This window comes from Ovis aries, chromosome 6 (genome assembly GCF_016772045.2).
Source record: "Ovis aries strain OAR_USU_Benz2616 breed Rambouillet chromosome 6, ARS-UI_Ramb_v3.0, whole genome shotgun sequence".
NCBI lineage: Eukaryota > Metazoa > Chordata > Mammalia > Artiodactyla > Bovidae > Ovis > Ovis aries.
Window position 1 is genome coordinate 34,331,297 of NC_056059.1, and position 27,847 is coordinate 34,359,143.

A 27,847-nucleotide genomic window follows, 5' to 3' on the forward strand; every position below is an offset into this window, starting at 1 on the left:
CAATTCTTTGCTGTGGGGAGTGTCTTGCGCAGTATAGGATATTAAGCAGCATCCCCGTCTACACATCAGATGCCAGAAACATTCTCCAACCATGATAACTAAAAATGTCTGAGGGAACTGCCTGATGTTCTCTGGGAGGGTGAGGGGCTGGATGGGAAACTGCTCCTGATTTTCATTGTTCTAGAAAAGGTAATAAAAAAGAATTAACATGTTACCTAGAGATTTTCATTCTCTGGCTCTCCTCTCTTACAGTTAGATTTAACATTTTCTTTTCAAGCATTTGCTTTGCCACATTTTAATAAATACTTTCTTACTGAATCAACAAAAAGAAAGTGCCTTTTATGCCCCAATGAAAGGTTCCTTTACCATTGAATTTTACTGCAATGACTTAACTTTTAGTTTTTCTTTCTTAATATTCCGTGAAAAAATGGACAAGTGTTTTATTCCTGTTCATGAGAGTAAGAAAATAAAAAGGACTGTGTGTGTGTGTGTTATATGTGGGTAAAATTAACATTAAGACAATACTAGAGTCATTTATGGATGTGAGAGTTGGACTGTGAAGAAGGCTGAGTGCTGAAGAATTGATGCGTTTGAACTGTGGTGTTGGAGAAGACTCTTGAGGGTCCCTTGGACTGCAAGGAGATCCAACCAGTCTATTCTGAAGGAGATCAGCCCTGGGTATTCTTTGGAAGGACTGATGCTAAAGCTGAAACTCCAATACTTTGGCCACCTCATGGGAAGAGTTGACTCATTGGAAAAGACTCTGATGCTGGGAGGGATTGGGGGCAGGAGGAGAAGGGGACAACAGAGGATGAGATGGCTGGATGGCATCACCGACTCGATGGACAAGAGTTTGGATGAACTCCGGGAGTTGGTGATGGACAGGGAGGCCTGGTGTGCTGCGACCCATGGGGTCGCAAAGAGTCGGACACGACTGAGCGACTGAACTGAACTGACTGAGAGTCATTTGACCATGACTGGAAAAGTTCACGTTCAGTAGCGTAAGCATCAAGTTCACAGACATCTTTGCCACAAGCATTTTTGCTGCAAACATTTTCACCACATAACTAATTGGCTACGAGGCAATTGTGCCATTAAAAAAAGATAAACAATGAAACAAGTAGATTAAAAAGGACATAATGAAACATGAGAAACAACTGACAGAATTACAAAGACTTTATTGTGTAATACAAGACATCTGAATGCATTTAAAATATGTGTAGGTTCATGTCAATACTATGCAAATAACATTTCATTTTGTGGGCTGCACCTGCATAGTTTGTCTTCCAAGTCTTTTGCTCACCGTATATAATACTATTTTTTTTTTTTTTGCTTACTGATTCATCTCTTCATTTGGCATCATACTTCTTTTTCACCAATATTTATTCTTTCATTTAGAGAGGTATAAACTTCCAAACACTAGGATGTATATTTGTATCTGAGTTTTGTACTGCATAGTGAAAACCTCTACACTGTTATTTGTTCTTTGTTACACGTCATTGATGAATGTTCCATGGGAAATGTGGGTGCAATGCTGCATGCAGTGTGTTTTTAAATATGAAACCAATGATGTTCCCGCCTGGCAGAGCAGACTAGAACCTGCCCCATGACTCGAGGGTGCAACAAAATGCGCCCTTGTGATTGTCCTAGTAAGTATGCCGAACGGACATACTTGGGGCAGGACATGCTCTCTGCTCCGCTTCACTGCCTACCCCTGCATCTGTCTCCATGAAAACAAAACAAGATATTCCTTATCAACAGCAAAGCCTGTGCTAATCAAATTCCCTAGTATCGTTATTCCCTAATGATCTCATGTGACTTCTGCCAATAAAAACACAGGCTGAAATGAGCCATTTTGTCTTTCTGCCATGGAGAGCAGGAGGGCCCTCTGACTCCCCGCTTGCCAAAGTATATGTGATTGTCTTTTCATTACCCTCTCACCCCCTATTTTAGGTCCTTCTCACCCACTGTGCTGGACAAATGCTGTGCAAACACTTGGGACGAATCATCAGTTCAGTTCAGTCGCTCAGTCGTGTCCGTCTCTTTTCGACCCCATGAATTGCAGCACGCCGGGCCTCCCTGTCCATCACCAACTCCCAGAGTTTACCCAAATCCATGTCCTTGAGTTGGTGATGCTATCCAGACATCTCATCCTCTGTCGCCCCTTTCTCCTCTTGCCCCGAATCCTTCCCAGCATTAGGATCTTTTCCAATGAGTCAACTCTTCGCATCAGGTGGTGAAAACATTGGAGTTTCAGCTTCAACATCAGTCCTTCCAATGAATACCCAAGGACTTGAGGATGGACTGGTTGGATCTCCTTGCAGTCCAAGGGACTCTCAAGAGTCTTCTCCAACACCACAGTTCAAAAGCATCAGTTCTTCCACACTCAGCTTTTTTCACCATCCAACTCTCACATCCATACATGACTACTGGAAAAACCAGAGCCTTGACTAGACGGACCTTCATTGGCAAAGTAACGTCTCTGCTTTTAAATATGCTATCTAGGTTGGTCATAACTTTCAAATCATCATCATCTATCAACTCAATAAAACCATCAACAATGTCACTAACTAGAAGAAATGTTTATGCATTTGAAACTCAATTGTCAAATCAAAAAATGTCAACCAGTTATTTATCTTTCAAAACAAAGATGTCAAAGCAAAAGTACCTAGAACCAGAAATATTAGTCTCAACATTAGAGCTCATGTGTAATAATTACCTCAATATTGCCTCCTTAGAAAATCTAACTTCTACTTGCAATAATAAAAAAGAGGAAAACATTTAAAAGCATTGAGAATAAAAATTACAACCAACCATCCTCAATGAAAGTCTTCAAATGTGTCTACCATTTGAATAGACTTCAAAGTCTATTTCTCTTTGAAGGACATGCCAAGAGTTAATCAAATATGAATTTTTACATCATGTCTTCAATATTATTCACTATATATATGTATATATATAATCATACTGGACTTTTAACAAACCTTGTGAACCTTATGGCAGAATATGTTGCCAGTAGCTTTTATGAAAACTAACACAGAAGAACACTTTACCCACAGTTTCAGTACTCTTCTTTCTCATGAAATATTGAAACAAATGGAAGAAAGACATGCTTTTTTCTCTACTTTCTAAAATATCCTCTATTGAAAACATGGTTATGCCCGTCACAGCATTTTCTTCCCTTTCAGCCGAATGATTATCTTTTGAATGAAATTCCTCAACAGACTATTCAGTTATTGAGCACTTTTATCAAAAGTAAGTTTTATTATCTCTTCCTGGGCAAGAGTGCTATGAAAATCAACTATGAGTTAAGAGCATACTGTTGTTTTCTTCTATACAAAGTTAAGTAAACAAATCCAGAATCATTGAGAAATGTGATGTTAGTTCATCAACCCTTTGATGTGAAGTGTGAGCTGTTAGGATTCAGGATGTCCATATTCCTGATAAGTAATAGTCAGGAACTTATTAGTAAGATGCAACTTATAATTTATTAATCTCTATCAATCCTGAGTGAAATTTCAAGTTCTAAGTTTCCTGTAATACTGCTTACACAAGTGCCTATTCTGGATACCTAGAAGACATCCAACAAGCGATTACTTGATCGAAGATAATGAGAGATCTCACACTTACTTGTGACGAACAATGCTAAAGATATCTGTGAACTTGGAAATATAACATATAGTTCATTAAGAATGTAGGGCAGGTAAGCACCAGAGTAACATGTCGGCTCTGTTTCAACTGTATGGTAAGATAAATATAGACTCCACAGTGCAATCACATTGTTTTCAAGAGCACCCTGGAGTCAGCTAAAAGTGGTTACCTCCATAACCAAAATAACCTAGCTATGCAGGCAGAAACCTTGCTGTTTTTAATCATCATGAGTGCTTGCTAAAGGACTATGAATATGCCTCCTGGATGGACAGTTCTACAAAAGCGTGTACAGAAAGATATGATGACTTCCACCGCACCTTTCAGAATTTGGTTAGTAGGCAATATTTGAATGCAGCACCATAAATCACTCTTCTTAGTTTGTATGGGTCTTTACCAGCAGATGTAGTTGGTAATAAAAATATATTTCAGTCTCCATTAAGTTTAGTTAGTTTCAGGGGAAAAAAAATTAAATTTTTAAGACCTCAGTGTGATAGTTCAGAGGCAATATGATAAAATGAAATTTAAACTCATTCATTCTCTAAAGCATTAAACCTTAATAGAACAATCAAAATTTATCAAAGCTGCCTACTATCTTTTTCACTTTCCTTTCTCTTTCGATTAAAATATAACCTTTACTGGGATCTTAGAAAATAGTTGGGTCAGAAAGTTGGTATTAACTAACTGATTCTTTCTGCACACCTCTCTTGCAATCTGTTTTGCAATAAAATGAAAGTATCACTGCCTTTTTTGCACCTTTCAGATAGAGGTAATCACTCTAACACTGTACCTGGTTGAGATGTGTGATGTGATAACATGTTTGGTCTCACCAGACTAACCTGGGGGACACTTAACACTTATTGTGAGTAGGGATAATGACAAGGCCTACAACTTATAGTTATCATTACTGAACGAGATGAAAAGACCATACGGGGGACTATAGTTTTTCACTTTGTATGCCCAGAATCTACACAAGTACTTGGCATATAACAGATTCTCAAAAATATTTTGTCAAATGAATGACATGATATTTTTTTAACTGCATTTTAATGATTTGTTTTCCTGAATATATCACATGAGAATGACCACACCCTACCTTTTCTATTTACTAGTTTGTGTTCTGTTTTTTTGTTATAATTTAGCAATCTAAAATATGGTATTCTTTCAAGTTAATATTTACTACTATTTATTAATACCAACTTATGTGTTTTGTGTTATCCAGTCATATTTTATGATTGTTTTCTTATTAAAGCTGAAGTAACCTTTATCTATTTGATCAAACTGAAAGGATTAAACTGGGTTCCTATGGACCATGGCTGCCCACATGAATGGATACCAAATGTGCCTGTTTCATAGAGCAATAAATGAAAGCAAGCAGAATATAGTGAAAAACACTAAGAGTGCCTGTGTTTGAAACTCAAAGATACTTAAATATGTTAGCATCTATTCTCTTTCTGTATATATAAATCTATAAGATAATCCTAAAAATCAATTAAGTGATAGATCTAATTATGCTGAACTACATTCTATTTCTAAAAGTACCATATTTCAGACATTTTTGCTACCATAATTATAAAACATTATGATCATACTTTTATATTGCGATAGTCTATACTCAACCACGATTCTTTGGTATGTACGTATTATTACATATATACTCTATTACCCCCGGGCCCAGCATATTGTAAGTGCAAGTGCAAGTGAAGTTGCTCAGTCATGCCCAACTCTTTGCAACCCCATGGACTGTAACGTACCAGGCTCCTCCATCCATGGAGTTTTCCAGGCAAGAATACCAGAGTGGGTTGCCATTTCCTTCTCCAGAAGATCTTCCCGACCCAGGGATTGAACCCGGGTCCCCTGAATTGTAGGCAGATGCTTTACCGTCTGAGCCACAGCAAGTCCCAGCATATTGTAAGCACCTAGTAAATATTCTCTAAATAAATGAAAGTAATGTGAATCCATGCAAATCATGATTTCCTACTTTAGTTGACAAATCAAACTTATTACTTTGAATATTTTACCTACTTTTATTTTTTTTCTATTAAAGTTAAATACAAAGTGAAGACCAGACTTGAGAATTCCCTGAGCAAACAAAACCATTTAAGCCACCTAAGAAAAACTATACCTATTTTATTTCCTGAACATAAACAAAATTTAACTTAGGTTATTTCTTGCAAATTACTCTGACAATCCTAAATCATCTTCCTAAAAACCGTGAGATAATCACTTTTAACAAATCTCCTGCCATCAGGAAGCACCCATTTTAATGACTAATCATTAAAAAAGTTAAACAACTTCCTCACTTTCCCTTTTAATTCATTTTGTGACATCATGCCCCTGAGCTCTGAGCTTCAGATTAGTCTTAGAATTTGAACACACTCAGCTTGCAAACTGTTCTTACGTGTACAATAAACTCTTGCTAATGACTCCTTGTTGACTTGGTGATTTAACTTTGCTATTTACAGATTTCTGACAGTTTTTGGTGTCAGAAGTTATGATTCAGAAAAGACCCCCAATTACCTCAAGGCCAGTGAGTAATCAGGCTCTAATGCTTTCTTGTTGACCCTGGAGTTTGAGGTTAAGTCCTCTGCTCTCTTTGCATTCTGAGCTCTGACTTTATTGTGCAGATCTGTCGTTTGTTTACTAAGGTGTCAAGTATAAATTGGGACTTGCCAAGAGCATTGGCTGAACAAGAGTAATTGCCATCTGCCTCTGTGGAGGCTGAGTCCTGTGCTGCTGCAGCTGCTGACCTTCAACACCCCCTGAGGAAGTTCAAGGTGGAGTGAGGCACTCTGTGCTCCAGGGAATATGGTGGGACAGGTCTTTTGATAGTTAGATGTTTTTAGCAACAAATTTTATGGTCTCAATTCTTGCATCTCCTCATATCTAGAAAAGCACTAAATCCCTTTATGGTGATGTCAATCCTCATGATCAGCAGAAAATCTTTTGTGAAATAACTGCTTAATGGTATTGAACTCTGCCTACATATTGACCTTCCTCCCACTGCCTCTTTGGAGCAGTGTCTCAGAGCTGAGGTGCTGTCTCCCAGGCTGCAGTCCTCATTTTGCCCCAAATAAAACTTAACTCACAACGCTCAAGTTGTGCATCATTTTTTAGTTGACAGAAGCTTCTTGGTAATTCACCCCACTCTCTTCAAAAGGCAGGAAATGTGAATCTCTGTGTTTTGGAACAGCTGTTAAGAAAGAGGACCCTTCATAGTTAAGATGTCTTAGGGAATTTAAAAGTAAAGACAGGTTCTAAGTAGTCTAAAACGTTTTCCACTTCTGTAAAAAAAAAATAATAATAATACTCCTAGTGTGTCATATGTATACTCACTATGGACCAGCAGCTTTTGCCTATTTGGAAAATGAATAATTTTGGATACTTTGGAATTGTAGGAGCCACTTTTGGGAATGATTAACTTAGAATAGATAACCTATCTTAAGGGAAAACCTAGGAAAGCTGACTTCACACTTCTCAGAGACAACAGAATGCATTGTTTGGTTGGCATTCAGAAGCTTCTAAAAGACAAACTGTCTCCAAAAAACAGCTTCTCTAAAAGGACTTTTAAAGCATGCAAATAAAATCATCTTTAAAAAAAAAGAGTTGCCACTTCCTCCTCCAGGTGATCTTCCTGACCCAGGGATCAAACTTGCCTCTCCTGCATGGCAGGCGGATTCTTTATTGCTGAGTCACCTGGAAAACCCAAATTGTGTATGTATGTGTGTGTATGTACACACACATGTACACACACACATACATATGGCATTTTTAAAAAGATATTTTTAATACATATATATTTAATATTACATATTTAATAGACCTAAAGAATAAAGTATTTCTAGGAATTAAGTATTCCTAGAATTCCCAGAAATATAGAAATTAACCAGATGATTTTCAAGTTCACATAATCTGGTATAGTCTTTGATAAACTGAGGTTAGTGTAAGATTGTTGGTTTAATGAAAGCAGGCATGTCGTCAGAGATGTCAATATTAAATGTAATGCAAACATACAGTCTCTCCTACCAGGCTTTACTAGTCATACAAGCTTATTCTATACCAATGTTATAAAGCTTGTCAACAAAATATTATAACTTAAAAGGTGGTTAGCTGCTTGATGTCTAATCTAAGCATAATTGTTTAAAAAAAACACATAACTTAAATAGATATGAATAAGTTTATACTATGTTATATTAACTAATGATTAAAGAATATTCATTATATATTTAAATTATTTCCAAATAAGATACTAACTGAACCCTGAACATATTACTTACTACACAAGTTATTCACTTTTTTCACTTTTAACAGAGAGACCAGATATTTGAGTCTACATTTAAAAATGTCTTTTCCCTATTAAAAATTAAATATGAAAAATGTCTCTAAAAATTATGGTTTATAATTGTGTATTTATGAATTTGCTAACCTACTATAGAATGCTAATATATTATAATTCATAAATGCCTGCTTCCTCATTATCACTGGCATGTAAAGGTTCAGTTCAGTTCAGTCGCTCAGTTGTGTCTGAAGGTTTGTGGAAAATAAATTTTATATTGTGTGGTTAAAGCTGGTTAAAATTGAGTAGATTTATTTATAAGGCTTTAAAAATGAGTTCAATAATATATCAAAACAAAACTAGAATTTAATTTGAACTGTTATTTTTTTCTTTATTTTATTGTTGTGCTCTTAAGATTATAAAGTTTATTTATTTATTTGTTTTTTAAGATTTAATGTAATCCACTTTGGTAACAAAGATCTTGGTCTTATTAAATTGTTTCTGTGGTTAGTGTTTTCTTCATCAGGCCTCAGATTACTTAGAAAAACTAAGTCAGTTCAATATTAGAAGGCCAAAGTGTTTTTTGTTCTGTGTACATGTATGTGTGTGTATGTTTACAATCATATAATGTTCTGTACTTGCCTCTGAAATGATTTCATTGCTACTTTGGTTCAATAAACTAAGTTTTTGCTACACAATGACTGATGCTATTTAATCTGTATTTGACATCTTGTCCAGCTGCTCAGTCGTGCCCAACTCTATGTGACCCCATGGACTGCAGTACGCCAGGCTTCCCTGTCTTTCACCAGCTCCCTGAGCTTGCTTCAACTCGTGTCCATTGAGTCGGCGATGCCGTCCAATCACCTCATCCGCTGTCATCCCTTATTCTCCCACCTTCAATTTTCCCCAGCATCAGGGTCTTTTCCAATGAGTTAGTTCTTCACAACAGGTGGCCACAGTATTAGAACTTCAGTTTCAGCATCAGTCCTTCCAGTAAATATTCAGGATGTATTTCCTTTAGGATTAACTGGTTTGATCTCCTTGCAGTTCAAGGGACTCTCAAGAGTCTTCTCCAACACCACAGTTTAAAAACATCAGTTCTTCAGCACTCAACCCTCTTTAACGTTCAACTCTCACATCTATACATGGCTACTGGAAAAACCATAGCCTTGACTAAATGGAACTTTGTTGGCAGGGTAATGTCTCTGCTTTTTAATATTGTCTAGGTTTGCCATAGATTTTCTTCCAAGGAGCAAGCATCTTTTAATTTCATGGTTTCAGTCACCATCTACAGTGATTTTGGAGCCCAAGAAAATAAAGTCTATCACTGTCTCTATTGTTCCCCATCTATTTGTCATAAAATGATCAGACTGAATGCCATGATCCTCATTTTTTGAATGTTGATTTTAAAGTCAGCTTTTTCTCTCTCCTCTTTCTCCTTCATTAAGAGGTTCTTTAGTTCCTATATACCACCCTACCATAAGGGTTGGTATCATCTGCGTTTCTGAGGTTATTGATATTTCTCTCTGCAGTCTTGATTCCAGCTTGTGCTTCATCCAGCCTAGCATTTTGCATGATGTATTCTGCATATAAGTTAAATAACCAGGGTGACAATATACAGCCTTGACATACTCCTTTTCCTATTTGGAACCAGTCTATTGTTCCTTGTCTGGTCCTAACTGTTGCTTCTTGACCTGCATACAGGTTCCTCAGGAGGCAGATAAGGTGGCCTAGTATTCCCATCTCTTGAAGAATATTCCACAGTTTGTTGTGGTACACACAGTCAAAGACTTTAGCACAGTTAATAAGCAAAAGTAGATATTTTTCTGGAATTCCCTTGCTTTTTCTATAATCCAACGGATGTTGGCAATTTGATCTCTGGCTCCTCTGCCTTTTCTGAATTCAGTTTGCACATCTGGAAGTGCTTGGTTCACATACTGTTGAACCCTAGCTTGGAGAATTGTGAGCATTACTTTGCTAGTGTGTGAGATGAGTACAGCTGTGCAGTAGTTTGGCATTGCCTTTCTTTGGGCTTAGAATGAACACTAACCTTTTCTATCCCTGTAGCACTGCAGAGTTTTCTAAATTTGCTAACCATTTTTAATAAACTTACTCAAGTCCAATTTTGAATGCAGTCTTTAGGATTTCAAAATAACTGAGAATTTCTATAGGGTACCTGGAAGATCTCAAAAGACTTATGTTCTCTCCTTATTAAAAAAAATGTTAATTTATTTAGCCTTATTGGATATTTTAAATTGCATGAGAAAGATTATCAAATAAAAAGTAACACTTAAACTTTTTAGATTATAGCTATGTGAATATATATTAATATGTGTTCTAGAAAGCATGTGAAATTATTTTTAAAAAATCTGATATGTACTAGTATGATCAATCATAATTTTAGCTATTTTACAATTTTGTATGTCAACAAAAAATTGCTTTTTAATTGTTTTCTTTTGGTGAAATATTATCAGACCTTTAACCGTGATTGATTTTAAGTCTTTTGTCCCTCACACACAGTGATTGTTTTACCTTTGATTTTCTCCAAAAGTATTTGCAATCTACAAGCCTGGAAAACCCCATGGACGGAGGAGCCTGGGAGGCTGCAGTCCATGGGGTCACTAAGAGTCGGACTCGACTGAGAGACTTCACTTTCATTTTCACGCATTGGAGAAGGAAATGGCAACCCACTCCAGTGTTCTTGTCTGGAGAATCCCAGGGACGGGGGAGTCTTGCTGGCTTCCGTCTATGGGGTTGCACAGTCAGACACGACTGAAGCGACTTAGCAGCAGCTGCAGCACAAGCATAACTATATACAGAAATATCAATAACCTCAGATATGCAGACAACACCATCTTCATGGCAGAAAAGTGAAGAATTAAAGGGCCTCTTGATGAAAGTGAAAGTAATTACTGTTGCCCCCAAGAGCACTGAGATGAAGATTTCTTATAGAAAGTGTGATTATATGTAAGAAATTAAGATATGATCAAACATCTAGACAGTCCTGTATGAACACATAGACACAAAATAAAAATCATGAAAAGCATTCTGTTGTTAAGACATTCCTGCCTCTAGCATGAAGTTAAATTTGGAAAACTACATTTTGTTTCCTAAATAAATAAATGTTTAAAATTATATCAAATTTAGGTAATTATGAAAAATAATTTTGAAAACTTTAGTAAGGAAGATTTTGTGTATGCCGTAAGAAAAATCACATATGTATCATAACATATACCTACTTTACAGTCTTCATTAAAAAATCATTTAAAACACAGCTATATGTGTTCCATCTAACCAAGAATAATAAGTTACTTATATTTTAAAATGCTATAAATAAGAACATTTAACATGCATGTATTTCAGGGCATGAAAAATTAAATTTTCAAAATGATTTGATATAAATAAAATGTGTTAATAATTGTTAAAACATCTAGCAAAACTGTCCATGGTTTTTCTTCTAAGCACTTCTTTATATGTGAATGATTAATTCTAACATTATAAAATTAATTCCTTAGCTCATGTTTTATATATCTCAGACAGATATTCACATAGTAAATCTTTATCATCTTCATTATGCCTAGAGTATAAGGCAGATTTAAGGTAAATACAACCTTTAACAGTACATAATGTGTGTATAATATACAAGTATGCATATGCAATCCAAGTATAATTTGTATTGAGTTTTGTAATCATGCAATCCACCAGCATCTGAAATCAGGAAAACAAAACAAAATCCTGACTTTTGGATCTGGAACACCTACAATGCAGTCCAAAGGTTTAATGTTTGAAAAGTTAAAGGAACTTGAGAAAGTCACTCAACTTCTTTAAATTCCACTTTCCTTATTTGGAAAGTGAATTTAATTAAGCTTGTTAATCTCTTTATTTTTAGTTAATTATTATCAAAGTATTTCAGACAAATATGCAGGCATAATATCATAGCACAATACTTCTTTCATCAGTAAATACTGATGTTGCACTGTATTTGCCAGATATATTTTTATACCTCATGCTGCTTTCTTTGAGAAACAGTCAATCTCAGTTTTGTTACACCTTGGAATACAGTGCAGTGATTTTAATGTTTCTTACATATTTTTCTAAAATAAAAGTCCATTAATTCCTATTTTTAATTCATGTTTAATGTAATCAAGAAAATATAAAACATTTTAATAGTTAAATGATCAAGCTACATAACAAACATTGCTGAAAAGTCTGAATATATTTCACCATGAAAGCAAAATGATTAGCTGATGAACATGTTCACTGATGTATATTCAGTCCAATTCCATTAAAAAATAATTAAATAAAGGAAAAAAAAAAAAAGGTTCCCAAGGAGGCAGCCTGAAATGCTTTACTGGTATTAAAGAGCAATCATAAAATAGTAGCTTTTCAGGTGGATGGGTTTTTTGTCTATATTGACAGTTTCTGCTACATTGCTTTTGAGGGAAAAAGTACCTTTCTTTATTGACTTAATCTACTTGGTAATACATTTATTGTTTTCTTTTGAACCCTAGTCAAAATATCTTTAATTGATTTTTTTTTCTTCTTCAAAATGATATTGACCATTCAAGCTGATAAAAATCTTTACCAGAGGAGTGCTTTATTGTAGGTAATGGAATTGCTTACATTATCTACACCTAAGGGTTTCAAATATAAAGTAAGACAATAAGTAGCAGCAGATAAGAACAGAAGAATAAACTCTAGAAAACTGTTAGAGGAACAAAATCATTTTCATATCCTGAATCATAAAAACATGTATTTTATGTTTTTAAAAGAGCAAAGTCAACAAGGACACATACAATGTTTTCAAGTGAATAAATATATTTAGTTTTATTTTAATACCATGATTTAAACTCAACTTTTAATCATGTACATTATATGTTACAAATGAGTGAAATAACTTAAGAAATTTCATAGCATAGTTCTAAATGTTATCATCATTAACTATGATTATTTCACTTCCTGTTTAAAAAAAATATAGAATTCAGTAAAACCTGCTTTCTTCTCCTTAGCCCTATGGCTCTTCTGTTGCCCTGCACTATGAGACTGAGACATTTCTGGGTTTGGTCACTTATCCTTTCAATAAACTACAACATGCAAGAGTTCCTTGTTGCTACCTGGACATTTGATAATTAAAGTGAGGTATTATAGAAAGGTGATAAACAAGGACACACAGAAATCAGGCAGTGATGCCAAGACCAGGAGAGAGGGTTTTTTATTTTTTTAATAAGATATTCAACAAACTTCTCCTCAATATGAGGTCAATAGCCAATAAACTTTTTTCACTTGTTTAGAGAGATAAAGTTTCTTTACTATCTACACAGAGAAAAAGACTCTTCATGACTTACTTCATTTGAAGACATATATTTTCATCTTTTGATCTCAATGCAAGGGAAAAAATAGAGGCAATTTTGTTCTTCAGTAAGAACTGTTACGCACTGATGGGCCAAATTAGAATCACTGCTTCCAAATTTATCTAATATACATAGAATATATAGTGAAATTAAACAAAGACTATAACCAGAGACACAAATGACATGGATGAGAAGGTTAAACAAAAAATATGTACTGCCAAGTGGAATATTATATTTAGAACAGCTGTATATAGAGATAATTTAAAATTAAAAGTCTATTTTTGTTTTAAAAATACAGCAAGGTAGGAATGTTAGTTTAAACTATATCCACTAATATTTTATGCAATTCTGTACAAATGCAAAAAGTGCGAAATATTTGGAATGGAAACATTTCTGTATTATATACTCTGAGAAATAGCTAATGCAAGAAATAATGGAAAATTGATTTGATATTTAAGCATGTCAGATTTGTGATACACTTATTATCAAGTAATGATGTAAACTAGGTTGAAATATTATGTACTGGTTTAAATAAACCTTCAGTGCATGTAGGATTCCACAGGGCCTTGAAAAGAAGAAAACAAAAATAAATAAATGAATGACATCAAATTAATAAAATGAAATAAACACAGTTTAACATGAAGGTTTAAAATGTTTAAACACAAATTAAAAAACAACAACAACACACAGACCAACATAAATCTATTCTACCTATGATTTTCTAAGTGAAAACTGTTATTAAAACTCATTAAGTATATTTATATTAGTAATGTTTCCAAGCTCCCAACTTCCAATTAAATACTTTATAACCGAACACAGGGTGAAAGAGTGAAGACCAGTTAGCAAAATTTTATTCCCTTGGTTTTATAAACGGAGTGAAAAAGTAACAGTTTTACTCAACTCTTCATATAGTCTTCATTTCCAGAAAATTAAATAATTAATAGGTAAGTCTATATGGCTCTCCTGATATTTTTATAGATCCTGAACACAAAGCTCCAAAAGAATTTTCAACCTACCACAATTACTATTAATTTCTTCTTTGTTGAAATTTTAAGTGACAGGAAATTAAAACATTTCAAAATATTTCACCTTTAAAAAAAGGAACTCCATTGTTCAGACATTATGTATAAAAAGAAATAAAGGGTCTAAGAAGTCTAGAATATGGCAGCTGCTCCTAAGGAATGCAAAATTCAGTTGGAGATATAGAAATGATATAGAAAAGATTAGCCATACCACAAGATAATAAGTTCCATATCAATACACAAGAGATATATACATAAATATACAGAGCATATAGCAATATCTAGTACTGACAGATACAGGATAGGGTTTCAGGACTAGCAACGGTGGAAATTATTCTACGGAAAGAGAGATCACTCTAGATCAAGGGTAGGGGATTGAAGTTGGGTTTAAAAAGAGACACATTATAAAGGAGGGGCATTCTAAACAAAAGAGTTAAAAGCAACAAACCAAAACCACTAAACAAGGGAGACAAGAATTAGCAACTTGTGTTGGAGCAGGTTAAGTGGAATAAAAGGTTTGTTTGGGAACAGTTAGAGCGAAAATTGCTTAAGTAGGAAAGAGTGTAATTTTAGCTAGAATGCTGGTTTGAGTAATGTGGATTTTATCTTTTAAGCCTTATTCAGCCATTGAGTTTTAAAGTAGAAATACAACATACTGCAAGGTACATGTTTGTGATTATTTCTTTTAGATTTATCTGTGATGTATATATAGATTAGAATAAGCAGAGACTTAAAAGTAGGAAGTCAAGACCAAAACCAGTGGAAATCCATCCTAAAGCAGCAATCAGTACTGGAAGGTGACTGTTCTTTATAATCCAATTTGTCCTGTCAAGATGTTTCAGTTTTGTGAACAGTTGATCACTCAGTTACAGCTCAGAGGCAATATCCTCAGGTCTTCCCTGATGAGTCTTCTCTCACAGTGAAGGCACATGTGTTCCTACTTCACTGGACTCATCACTAAATCTGCCCTGTCTGCTTATTTACATCAGGGTCATTTATCTCTTCATTTCTAGTTGATTTCCTGTCCTCATCCACAAGATGACAAGTTTATGAAGAAAGAAAACTTGTGTAGTCCTTGTTCACTGCTACTGGGAGAATCATTTCCTAGGCAGATTGTTAAGAAGTCCACGGTCCCCAAGGAGGAGAAAGGGGTCTGGGGCCCTCAAAGTGGAGATAGGGGTCTGGAATTCTCAAGGAAGAGGAAAGGACAAACTTTTGTTTTTTGTCTACATTCCTTGAAAGTTAAGTCTCTCAGAATTTTGTGTCCAACTCTTTGCAACCCCATGGATTGTAGCCCACCAGGCTCCTCCATCCATGGGATTCTCCAGGCAAGAATACTGGAGTGGGTTGCCATTTTCCTTCTCCAGGGGATCTTCCCGACCCAGGGATCGAACCCAGGTCTCCCGCATTAGAGGCAGACACGTTAACCACTTAACCACCAGGGAAGGACCTGTACTAGGCTTCCCTGGTGGCTCAGAGGTTAAAGCGTCTGCCTGCAATGCGGGAGATCTGGGTTCGATCCCTGGGTTGGGAAGGTCCCTGAGAAGGAAAATGCCATGGAGGAGCTTGATGGGCTACAGTCCATGAGGTCGCAAAGAGCTGGATACGACTGAGCGACTTCACTTCACTTCAGGGATGATGTATCGTCCTTGAGGACAGTTTCTCCTTCCTGAAAACCTTCTGACTAACCCTGGTATCTCAGAATGTATTTTATGGGAGTGGGTCTGGTAGGCTCTTTCTATCGTTAAATTCTAATCTTGTTATCCTAAAATGTAAATTGTGGGAGTGGGTCTGGTAAAATTTGCACAAACTTGAGACATTCTTTTGATTCATTGTAATAACTAATTAAAAGATATATAACTCCATTGCTAACACTAGCAAGGGGGCATTCTTTCTGCCCCCTTCTGATGTCTATGTCAGAAGCTTTCTCTATCTCTTTTATGCTGTAATAAAACTTCATTATACAAAAGCTCTGAGCAATCAAGCCTTGTCTCTGGCCCTGGATTTTCTTCTTCTCCTCCGTAGGCCAAGGATCCCAGCATCTTTTGTGGTTAATGTTAGGTTATCGGAAGACTTAGTGAGGTGTGTAACTACATCAGGGACCTGGGACAGTAGCTCCTGCGCTAAACATTCCATAACCAAATAAGGAGGTCAGTAGCTCCTGCGCTAAACATTCCATAACCAAATAAGGAGGTCAGTAGCTCCTGCGCTAAACATTCCATACCAAATAAGAAAAATCTATAGGGAACCAGCATCAGGGGAATGTATGAGCTCAGCTTCGCATGTAACCAATCAGGTAGTGCCAACTATGCCTGTTGCTGGACTAAGGGACAAACTGTATATAAACCGCCATACCTCTTTGTTCGGGGTCCAGCCGCATTCTGCTGTGTCGGAGAGGCTAGGACCCTGGCGCGCCAGAAATAAACTCCCTTTATGCCTTTTGCATTACTTTGGTGGACTTGTTCATTCGGTCGGGTAGGGGACACGGACAAGGAGCATAACATTTGGGGGCTCGTCCGGGATCCCCGCCCCACCGGAGGAATAATTCCCCTGGTAAGAGGGAGAAGCCCCGCTGAGAGGCAAAGAGCTCTGAACTCCGAAGCACCGGTGCTAATAGTACAGGCCTAGATTAAGTCCGGGGCCCAGTATTGTACTGGGGAGGCATCTAGGTGTGAGAGACAAGGCAAGCCCAGCGTAAGGCCGAGTCCCCGGTAGCGTACCGGGAAGGCGGCTGGCACTGAGGACGTCCTGACGGTAAGACATTTGCAAATAGAAAAGGGGTCTCTAGTGCTAAAAGACTGAATTGGAATCTGTTTGTTGGGTCATTTTTGTGACTCTGTGTGCCGGCACTGTCTGTGTGAGTGTCTTGTTGTCATTGTCTGTGTTCTCTGTGCCCATGGGGCAATCTACTTCTACTCCGCTGTCCCTGATGACTGACCATTTTTCTGATTTTAAGTCTAGAGCTCGGAATCTTTCGTTATTAGTAAAGAAGAGCAAACTGGTGACGTTCTGTTCCGCCGAATGGCCCATCTTTGATGTCGGATGGCCACAAGAGGGAACCTTTAATCCCCAGATCATCCAGGCAGTTAAAGAGAGGGTGCTTACTCCTGGTCCTGCTGGGCACCCAGACCAGACTCCCTACATTCTGGTCTGGCAGGATCTAGTAAAGAACCCACCGGAATGGCTTAAACCCTTCGTTCTTGCTTCTCCTAAACCTCCCCGTCCCTCTTCCCCGGCTCCAACCTTACTAAACCCACAGGTGCTAGTCATGAAAGCATCTGAAAAAACGAAAGAAAACCAGGAGGAAAAATGACCCAAGCCGGTGTTCCAGGAATCTTCCTCTCTGTACCCTAATTTGATTGACTTGGAAACCGAACTGTCCCCACCCCCGTATGCGGATCCAAATCCACCTTTGCTTCCACAGGTTCCTCAAGTCTCCTCGGGAGAAGCCCAGAGGAGGGCCGAGCCCTCAGCTCCCCCTAGGGGAGGAGGCCCCGCCCAGGGAACTCGGGGAAGGGCAAGGGAGATGGCTAGCGCAGCGGAGGAGGAAGGCCCGGAATTGCCCTCCTCCACTGTTCACGCATTCCCGGTCCGGGCAGGGCCAGCCAGAGAGGGTGGGGAACGCACATATCAGTACTGGCCTTTTGCTACTAGTGATTTGTACAATTGGAAAACCCAAACCCCCTCTTTCTCTGAGAAACCTCAAGGTCTTATTGATCTGTTAGAATCTATCCTCTTTACTCACAACCCCACTTGGGATGATTGCCAACAACTGCTACAAGTACTTTTCACTACAGAAGAGCGTGAACGGATCCTGTCAGAAGCCCGGAAAAATGTGCCGGGGGTAGATGGGAGGCCCACAATACAGCCTCACCTCATTGAAGAGGGGTTCCCCTTGGTGCGACCCAATTGGGACTTCGAATGCGTTGAAGGTAGGGAGCGTCTCCGAGTATACCGTCAGACCCTCATGCTGGCCTTAGAGCGGCCGCCAGAAAACCAACTAATTTGGCCAAGGTAAATTCGGTGAGGCAAGAGCCAAATGAGAGCCCGGCAGCCTTCCTTGAAAGGATAATGGAAGCTTTTAGACAGTATACCCCCATGGACCCCCAGGCAGATGAGTCTAGGGCAGCAGTCATGCTAGCATTTGTAAATCAGGCAGCCCCCGATATTAGGAGAAAGTTACAAAAGATAGAGAGGCTCGGTGAACAGTCCCTACAAGATTTAGTGAGGGCAGCAGAGAGGGTTTTCAATCATAGAGAGACCCCGGAAGAAAGAGAGGACCGCATTAGAAGGGAAGACAGAGAATTTAGGGCTGAAGAAAACCGTAAAAATCAAAAGGAGCTGGCTCAGATATTTTTCGCTGGGATTGAAAACAAAAATAGATCCCAAAAAGGGAAAAGGCCAGATTCAAAAACTGAGGAGAAACCTGCAAGGCGCAAGCTTGAAAAGAACCAATGTGCATTTTGTAAAGAGTTTGGACATTGGAAAGATAAATGCCCCAAGAAAAACCTAAAAGAGGGGCCAAAAAATTCCAAGAACGAGACCCCCCCTCCTGACAGTCATATCCTCTACGCGGGAGAGGATAGTGACTGGGGGGTCAAGGCTCGACGCCCCTCCCCGAGTCCTGGATAACTATAAATGTGGAGGGGAAACCGGTTGGCTTTATGGTAGACACGGGAGCTCAATACTCAGTCTTAAACCAAAGAGATGGGCCTATGTCTAAGAAAAGTAGCTGGGTACAGGGAGCAACCGGGACTAAGCAATATGGATGGACTACAAAACGGCATGTGAATTTGGGGACCCACCAAGTAACTCATTCCTTTCTGGTGATACCCGAATGCCCAGCGCCCTTGCTGGGAAGAGATTTACTGTCTAAAGTGAATGCCCAAATCCATTTTGGCTATGGACAAGTGTCAGTTTTAGATGGAACCGGGCACCCTCTACAGGTTCTGTCTCTGGCATTGAAGGATGAATACAGACTGTACTTGCCAGAGGCCCCAGCAACAGTAAGTCCTGAAGTACAGCCATGGGTTCAAAGATACCCTCAGGCCTGGGCTGAAACAGCAGGAATGGGATTGGCCAGACAGAGACCCCCTATTGTTGTGGAGTTAAAAGCGGGTGCCACACCAGTGAGGGTACGGCAATATCCCATGAGTCAAGAAGCCTGGCGAGGAATCACTCCTCACATACAACGCCTCACAGATGCTGGGGTCTTAAAGAGATGCCGGTCCCCATGGAACACCCCCCTGCTTCCCATAAAGAAGCCTGGGGGAACTGATTTTAGACCAGTTCAAGACCTGCGAGAGGTCAACAAGCGGGTGAGTGACATCCATCCTACGGTCCCTAATCCTTATACATTGCTAAGCAGTTTGCCACCAAGCTACGTATGGTATACTGTTTTAGATTTAAAAGATGCCTTTTTCAGTCTGCCTCTCGCCCTGGCGTGCCAAGACATCTTCGCCTTCGAATGGCTAGAAGACGGTGGACAGACTCCTGTGCAGCTGATGTGGACTCGCCTACCACAGGGGTTTAAGAACTCACCCACGTTGTTTAACGAGGCCTTAGATGAAGACCTCCGTGAGTACCGGGTTGAATACCCTACCATTGTTTTATTACAATATGTTGATGACCTTATGCTGGCGGCGACTACAGAAAAAGAGTGCCAGGAGGCAACAGGTGACCTTCTCCAAACCCTTGGGACTTTAGGTTACAGGGCTAGCGCCAAAAAGGCCCAGATCGTCAAGCAAGAGGTTACATACCTTGGTTACAAGATAAAACAGGGCCAGAGGTGGCTAACACAGGCTATGAAAGACACCATCCTTCAGATCCCTGAACCTACCACTCCTAGGCAAGTGAGAGAGTTTCTGGGAACTGTAGGATATTGCCGATTGTGGATCTTGGGGTTTGCAGAAAAAGCCAGGCCCTTATATGAAGGGACCAAAGAAAACAAAGACTGGAAGTGGACTGAATCAATGAAAACGGCTTTTCAGGAGCTCAGGCGTGCCTTGCTGGGAGCTCCTGCCCTGGCCCTTCCTGACCCATCTAAGCCATTCCAATTATTTGTGGATGAAAAGCGAGGGATAGGAAAAGGGGTACTAACACAGAAATGGGGACCTTGGAAGCGTCCCATAGCCTACCTTTCAAAGAAATTAGACCCAGTGGCAGCCGGGTGGCCACCTTGCCTCCGAATTATTGCAGCCACCGCGCTTCTAGTCCATGATGCTGATAAGCTGACTTATGGCCAGAAACTCTTGGTTTACACTCCTCATGCTATAGAGAGAGTCCTGAAACAACCTCCGGGCAAATGGATTTCCAATGCCCGCTTAACACACTACCAGGCCTTGCTGCTCGACACCTCCCGGATTCATTTTCAAACACCCTGCACTCTAAACCCAGCTACTCTTTTGCCCAATCCGGAAATAGATAGCCCCCTCCACGATTGTGACGAGATACTAGCCGGAGTAACAGCAGTACGAAAGGACTTAACAGACATGCCACTGGATAACAGTGACCTAATATGGTTCACAGATGGAAGCAGTTATGTTAGAGATGGACAGAGATGGGCGGGAGCCGCAATAGTAGATGACTCTGGACAGACGATATGGGCAGAGACTCTTTCCCCAGACACCTCAGCCCAAAGAGCAGAGTTAATTGCCCTGATTCAGGCATTAGAGAGAGCTAAAGGTAAAAGAATAACTATTTTCACTGACAGTCGCTATGCTTTTGGCACGGTACACATTCAGGGCCCGATTTATCGGGAACGTGGGTTTTTAACAGCTGAAGGAAAAGAGATCAAAAACTTACCAGAAATCCGTCGACTTCTGGAAGCTGTGCAGTTGCCTCGAGCTGTATCAATAGTACATGTACCTGGACCTCAAAAGGGGGACAGCCTCACAGCCCGAGGAAATCGTGCCGCTGATTTGGCGGCTCGGAAGGCGGCTGACAAAGAGTACACCGCTCCAGTGCTGGCAATCGGACTTCCGCCCCCAGGTATGGGAACTTTGCCCCCAACCCCTGAGTATTCGTCCACAGACCTGGCCTGGATCCAGGAATATCCCAACCTCCAACAAGGAGAGGATAAATGGTACCGGGACTCCGATGGCTACTTGATACTTCCTGCTCAGTTGGGACGACAACTGTGTGAACATCTGCACTCATCTACTCATCTGGGAGAGAAAAAGACTCTGCTGCTTTTTCAAACCGCACGCCTACGATTTCCCCGGCACCAAACAACCATAAAAAACATAGTACAAGCTTGTAAGGCATGCCAACAGATGAAGCCAGGAAAGAGGCAACACGCAGGACTGAGGTATCGAGGGGAAGGCCCAGGACAGCACTGGGAGATAGATTTTACTGAGGTAAGGCCAGGCAAGTATGGTTACTGCTACTTGCTAGTGTTGGTAGATACCTTCTCAGGGTGGGTAGAGGCTTTTCCTACTAAGGGAGAAACTGCAATGGTAGTGGCTAAAAAGATTTTAGAAGAGATAGTACCCAGGTTTGGCCTGCCGGTGACCGTTGGCTCTGATAATGGCCCTGCTTTTGTGAGCCAAATAATACAGAACCTTGCCCGGGCTCTAGGAACTAAGTGGAAATTACATTGTGAATACAGCCCACAGAGCTTGGGGCAAGTTGAAAGAATGAATCGGACCCTAAAAGAAACTTTAACTAAATTGGTTATGGAGACTGGCGGGGACTGGGTGACTCTCCTTCCCTTCGCCCTTTTTCGCGTGCGTAATACTCCTTATCAGCTCAATTTGACCCCATTTGAAATTCTGTATGGGCGCCACCCTCCCGTATGTCCAAAATTTGAAGGGAAAAAGTTTCCACTTCCCACCTTGGGACAATTCCAGGAGGCTTTGATGGCTTTGGGCAAAGTACACTCTCGCGTCTGGAAACTACTCTGAGAGGTACATGAGGGTCAAGGTGAGGGAATTAGCCCCTCACATAACATTGGCCCCGGGGACTGGGTGTGGGTCAAAAGGCACCACGCCAGGGCACTGGAACCCAGATGGAAAGGTCCTTATGTTGTTCTTCTTACCACCCCAACTGCCTTGAAGGTCGACGGTATCGGGCCCTGGGTGCATTGCAATCACGTACGCCCAGCTACTTCAGCCGAACAAGAAGACGCGAAAAGACAATGGGAAGCGTCTCTACACCCGTCCAACCCTTTAAAATTGAAGATCCAGCGCCGGCCGCAGGACCGACGAGACTCATCTGGACCGTCATCTGGATGACTGTGTTGCTTTGTCCTGTGACTGCCAGTGTGAACCCCCACCAACCTGTTAAGATCACCTGGACGCTCTGGAACGGACTGACTCGAGAGGTACTCAATTTGACCACCGGAATTCACCCCCCTAATACGTGGTGGCCGGATCTGTATTTCAACCTCAAAGACCTTATAAAGACTACTTGGACAGCGGCCCAGACCAGAAACTTTGGATTCTGGGCATGTCCTGGACACCTGAAGAGACATAATTGGGAGACTTGTGGGGGGCTGCAACATTATTTCTGTTGGTCCTGGAGCTGTGTGACCTCCAATGATGGGAGATGGAAATGGGAGGTCGGGAACCGGGACTTAGTCAATTTCTCATTTGTCCAGCCCTATCTCGGGCCCTGGAACCAAGATTACCAAAACCTGTTCGGAGATTATGTCGGGCGGCAATGGGAACAGCACTGGAGCCCAATTGCTCAGGTGAAAGTAATGTTCAACCAGGAAGCGGCTAAACTGGAGAGGTCTTGGGTCTCCGGGCTATCATGGGGCCTCCAACTCTACGCTGAGTGGTTTGAAGCAAAGCCTGGGGAATTCTGGTTATTAGTCAGACAATAGAACCGATATTAGTACACAGTATCGGACCTAATAAGGTAGAGAAATTAGGTGCTGTGACCCTATCAACCACACCCCACCCAACTTCGTTGACTTTAACTAAACCTAACAAGGATGAAGCTCTTGCTGAGACAGACCCGTTGTGGAAATTAGTCAAGGCTGCATACACCGCCTTAAACCAGACTCATCCTGAGGCAACTAGATCCTGTTGGTTATGTTACAACGTAGCTCCCCCATACTATGAAGCCATAGGCCTCAATGCTTCTTACAGCTTGGTCAACGCCTCAGATCCCTCCCAGTGTCAATGGGGAGACCGCAAGGTAGGACTCACGATGAGGCAGGTATGGGGAAAGGGGCTATGTATAGGCACAGTGCCGTCAGGTAAAACCTCCCTATGTGTCAATGTCACAAGATCTGTAAACGGGCCTCTGGCTAGCTGGATGATTCCCCAGATGGGAGGATGGTGGGTATGTTCCAGAACCGGGTTGACCCCTTGTGTACATGAGTCAATTTTGATCCCAAAGAAGAATTTTGTGTCATGGTAGCAGTAGTACCTAAAATAATATACAGGTCGGAAGAAACTGTGTACGACTATTGGGCCCATAGGTCAACCCTCAATCAGCAAGAAAGAGCATATAGAATTAAAAGAGAACCCCTTACTGCAATTACTATAGCCACTATGTTTGGCTTAGGGATAGCCGGAGCTGGAACTGGAATTACAGCTTTGTCTATGCAAAGTCAAGGATTTAACTCTTTAAGGGCAGCGATAGATGAAGATATCACCCGACTAGAACAGTCTATAAGTCATTTAGAGTCTTCTTTAACTTCCTTGTCTGAAGTAGTTTTGCAAAATAGAAGAGGGCTAGATTTGCTATTTCTACAACAGGGGGGACTTTGTGCCGCCCTGGGAGAGGAATGTTGTTTTTACGCAGACCATACGGGTATAGTTAGAGAATCTATGGCCAAAGTGAGAGAGGGGCTAGCCCAGCGTAAACGAGAGAGGGAGGCCCAACAAGGATGGTTTGAGTCTTGGTTTCAACAATCCCCTTGGCTGACTACTTTAATCTCAACCTTACTAGGACCCTTGATAATCCTTCTAATAATGCTCACGTTTGGTCCCTGCATCATCAACAGACTTGTAGCCTTTGTAAAAGAACGTATTAACACAGTGCAGTTGTTTGTGCTACGGCAACAATATCAAACTATATCACCGGGAACAGAGGAAGATTCCTCTGTATGATCAAAGAACAGGGGGGAATGTTAGGTTATCGGAAGACTTAGTGAGGTGTGTAACTACATCAGGGACCTGGGACAGTAGCTCCTGCGCTAAACATTCCATAACCAAATAAGGAGGTCAGTAGCTCCTGCGCTAAACATTCCATAACCAAATAAGGAGGTCAGTAGCTCCTGCGCTAAACATTCCATACCAAATAAGAAAAATCTATAGGGAACCAGCATCAGGGGAATGTATGAGCTCAGCTTCGCATGTAACCAATCAGGTAGTGCCAACTATGCCTGTTGCTGGACTAAGGGACAAACTGTATATAAACCGCCATACCTCTTTGTTCGGGGTCCAGCCGCATTCTGCTGTGTCGGAGAGGCTAGGACCCTGGCGCGCCAGAAATAAACTCCCTTTATGCCTTTTGCATTACTTTGGTGGACTTGTTCATTCGGTCGGGTAGGGGACACGGACAAGGAGCATAACAGTTATGCAACAACCTTTCACTACAATCTCAGTGCTGGGACACCTTTTTTACTTTTATTTTTTAAATGATTATATACATGAAAAAGGGTATACTCTATTGGAGGTGGAAGTGAACTCAGGGCTTTGCTTGTATGTTCTATAGATAAGCATTTATGTATTTGCCAACGAAACATGTTATTAAAAAAAAAATTCTCCAGAATCATTAAGGCTAACATTTAAACAGATATTCAGTATTTGGTATCTGTTCCCCAAATGGTAGTTGAATGAATATAAAAAGAAAAAATATATTTTATAAATTTTAAAAATCTAGAATCTATATCCCACTGTATTTTATGACTCCTATCATTCATGCTTTTAATAAAGCTCTACCACAGATTCACCTTTTAATATTCTAAAATGAAGGAGAACATATAATAGATTAAATATGTTCAGTGAGATAGATGTCATAAAGTATATGATCCTAGCTTTTGCTTCCATAAGTAGTTTATAATATTCTAATATTTGTCATGTGATGAGGACAAAAAGCCTCAATAACTCTCTGTCCTCTTTAGCTAGTAGAGCATGAGGTGAGAGCAGGAAATTACCAGGAATATTAAAGCTCAACTAATGAAAATAAATGGTCCCCCTTAACTTGACTGTAGAGACAACAGTAATTTGAAAAATACGGTACTTTTTTATGATTAACCACTCTAGGGATACTGCAACAGCTTTACAGCCTCATTGTTTCACTTATTAATGTAAGTCTAGAGATTATTCCCTATCAGAACATTGATGTTCTCTTTTTTGGCAAGCACTGGATAGGGAGGCTTCCCAGCCCTCCATTTTGTGAATGAGCCATCACTAAACACCTTCCTGTTGATGGATATTTTGTGTTGTTTTCATCTTTACCTAGAAGATCTTAGAGAAAAGCTATTTGGTATATAGCAAAACATATATACTATGTCAAGTTCTAGAGACAGTATTGATAGGTGGAGAATAAAATCAGGTACATCTTTGTTAAGATTTTTCAAAATCTCTCTCGATAGGGAATTATATAACAATGCTATTCTTTAAAGGGAAAATACTTGAGAAAAGTAAAATGGATATTTAAAAGGTCACATGATTGAATAATATCTAGTCATTTAAACTATAAAAATTATTAATATCACAGTACAATAATATCCATGCTAAAATATGTAAACACAGGTATGTTTATGTACATATATTTACAGATATACTCTGGATTCAGTGTCTGTATGTTTATTTTAACATGATAAAAAATCAACATATTGGGGAAAAAACCTTTAAAAGAGTTGAAAATAATAGACTCACAGCAAGCAATGTTTGTCTTAAGGCTCAATAGTGACTCATTACTGATGTGCCCTTAAAGAAGAAAATTTAATTCTTCCCGAATAAATTAATAGTTTGTAGCAACTTTCCCACAAATTAAAAATAACTAAATAGCATTTTTGGAGCAATATAAAGTGTTTTTTAAAATCTTAAAATTTGGAAAACATTGTATTTCCAATTCTAGTCTTTTCTTAGACTAAAAAAATGACTAATTTATCCATTTTTGTTATAATTTTCCAATGCAAGAAAATACTGAACCTATTTATATTTCTTTTTGAAAATTATACTGTATTAGACTAATGCTTAAACAAGTTTTCCTGTAATTTGATGGATTAAATCTAAATCTGTAAATCCACTTATAAGTACCAAGCTCATAAAATAATGACAAACCTGAAGTAATTCTGATATGTGAAGAACTATGACTCTTTAAGTACTCTGAATTGCAAATTACATTCTTTTTCATATAAATTTTCTCTATTGTAATTCAACTATACATGTTTAAAATTCTAATCATCATCTTAAAAATGTGGCATCAGGCAAGAGTGTAATTTTCTGATAGTCTCACTTGGTATAGAGCATGAGGTTAACGTTACATGTGGCTCTCTTTTAGGAAATTTTCTGTAATGCATTATTCTGAAAATCCCAATTCCTTTGCCTATTTGGTATGAAGCCAAACATTTAAGGAAGTTATTTTTTCTTTAGTTCTCTACAGTTATTTATAAATTATTAAAACACTTTATATCCTTATTTTGAAACAATAATACATGACTTAGCAACTAAACAACAACAAATCCAATATTTAATGTTTTTTCCTCAAAATTACTACTGCTTCTTTTATTGGCAGAAGATATAAGCTAGTGAAGGTGAACAGAACTTGTCATCCCAAAATATGTCTCTTTAGTATAAAAACTGCATTAAATTAAGAAAATGCAATTTTTAAGAAACTACAGACACAGAAGAAGCTTTGAAAACAGTAAAGTTAGCCTTTCATAAGAAACATTTACATCATATATACAGTCTTACTTTCCATTTGTAAGACTGTCTCACTCTCTATACCAGAAAGATGTTGACTAAATCTCTAGAAACTTATCAACGGAGAGGGCACAGACTTAAATCTTTATAACAACCATATCCTTGTTTACTGTGTTGTTCGTGGTTACCTTCCTTAACTTGCCTCCCAACTGCTACACCTTTCTTTCATATCTAGCTGGCAGTGGTATTTATAATGTTGACTTGGCTATTTTAGGGAGTTAACTCAGTTTCTTTGTATATCTTACATGTAAACAGAAAATATAGATGTTATTAAATTTTGCTTTTCTCCTATTAATGTCTTTTATGATGGGATCACTCAGTCAAGAACCTAGACAGAGGGAAAATCATTTTTCTACCTCTACAAAGAACAGCAAGAAGAGATAAGAAAGCCTTCTTCAGTGATCAGTGCAAAGAAATAGAGGAAAACAACAGAATGGGAAAGACTAGAGATCTCTTCAAGAAAAGTAGAGATACCAAGGGAACATTTCATGCAAAGATGGGCTCGATAAAGGACAGAAATGGTCTGGACCTAACAGAAGCAGAAGATATTAAGAAGACGTGGTAAGAATACATGGAAGAACTGTTCAAAAAAGGCCTTCATGACCCTGATAATCATGATGATGTGATCACTAATCTAGAGCCAGACATCTTGGAATGTGA

At 39.2% G+C, this 27,847-nt stretch overlaps 2 protein-coding genes across 8 annotated transcripts in view; one reads left to right on the forward strand and one right to left on the reverse strand.

The window, feature by feature from the left end:
• The window catches only part of CCSER1 (coiled-coil serine rich protein 1), a 1,491,420-nt gene that overhangs the window by 634,497 nt on the left and 829,076 nt on the right, over positions 1–27,847 (reverse strand). For 2 of the 7 annotated variants that reach the window (XM_060416882.1, XM_004009704.6), the window contains exon 10: positions 12,725–13,840. The exons of the other annotated variants lie outside the window; for them this stretch is intronic. In XM_060416882.1, coding sequence (XP_060272865.1) covers positions 13,778–13,840 — 63 coding nt within the window. In that variant the 3' untranslated portion in view covers positions 12,725–13,777. Of the gene's footprint in view, positions 1–12,724; positions 13,841–27,847 lie in introns of those variants that run through there. 7 annotated transcript variants of the gene reach the window in all.
• Positions 16,352–24,572, forward strand: LOC132659933 (protein NYNRIN-like). The gene is made up of 2 exons (XM_060416878.1): positions 16,352–24,474; positions 24,518–24,572. The coding sequence occupies exon 1, from the start codon at positions 18,962–18,964 to the stop codon at positions 22,199–22,201; it is 3,240 nt and encodes a 1,079-aa protein (XP_060272861.1). The 5' UTR covers positions 16,352–18,961; the 3' UTR covers positions 22,202–24,474; positions 24,518–24,572.

Bases quoted from the DNA above. Each gene is read 5' to 3' on its own strand.
- LOC132659933 (XM_060416878.1), top strand. From the start codon at position 18,962: ATGGTAGACACGGGAGCTCAATACTCAGTCTTAAACCAAAGAGATGGG.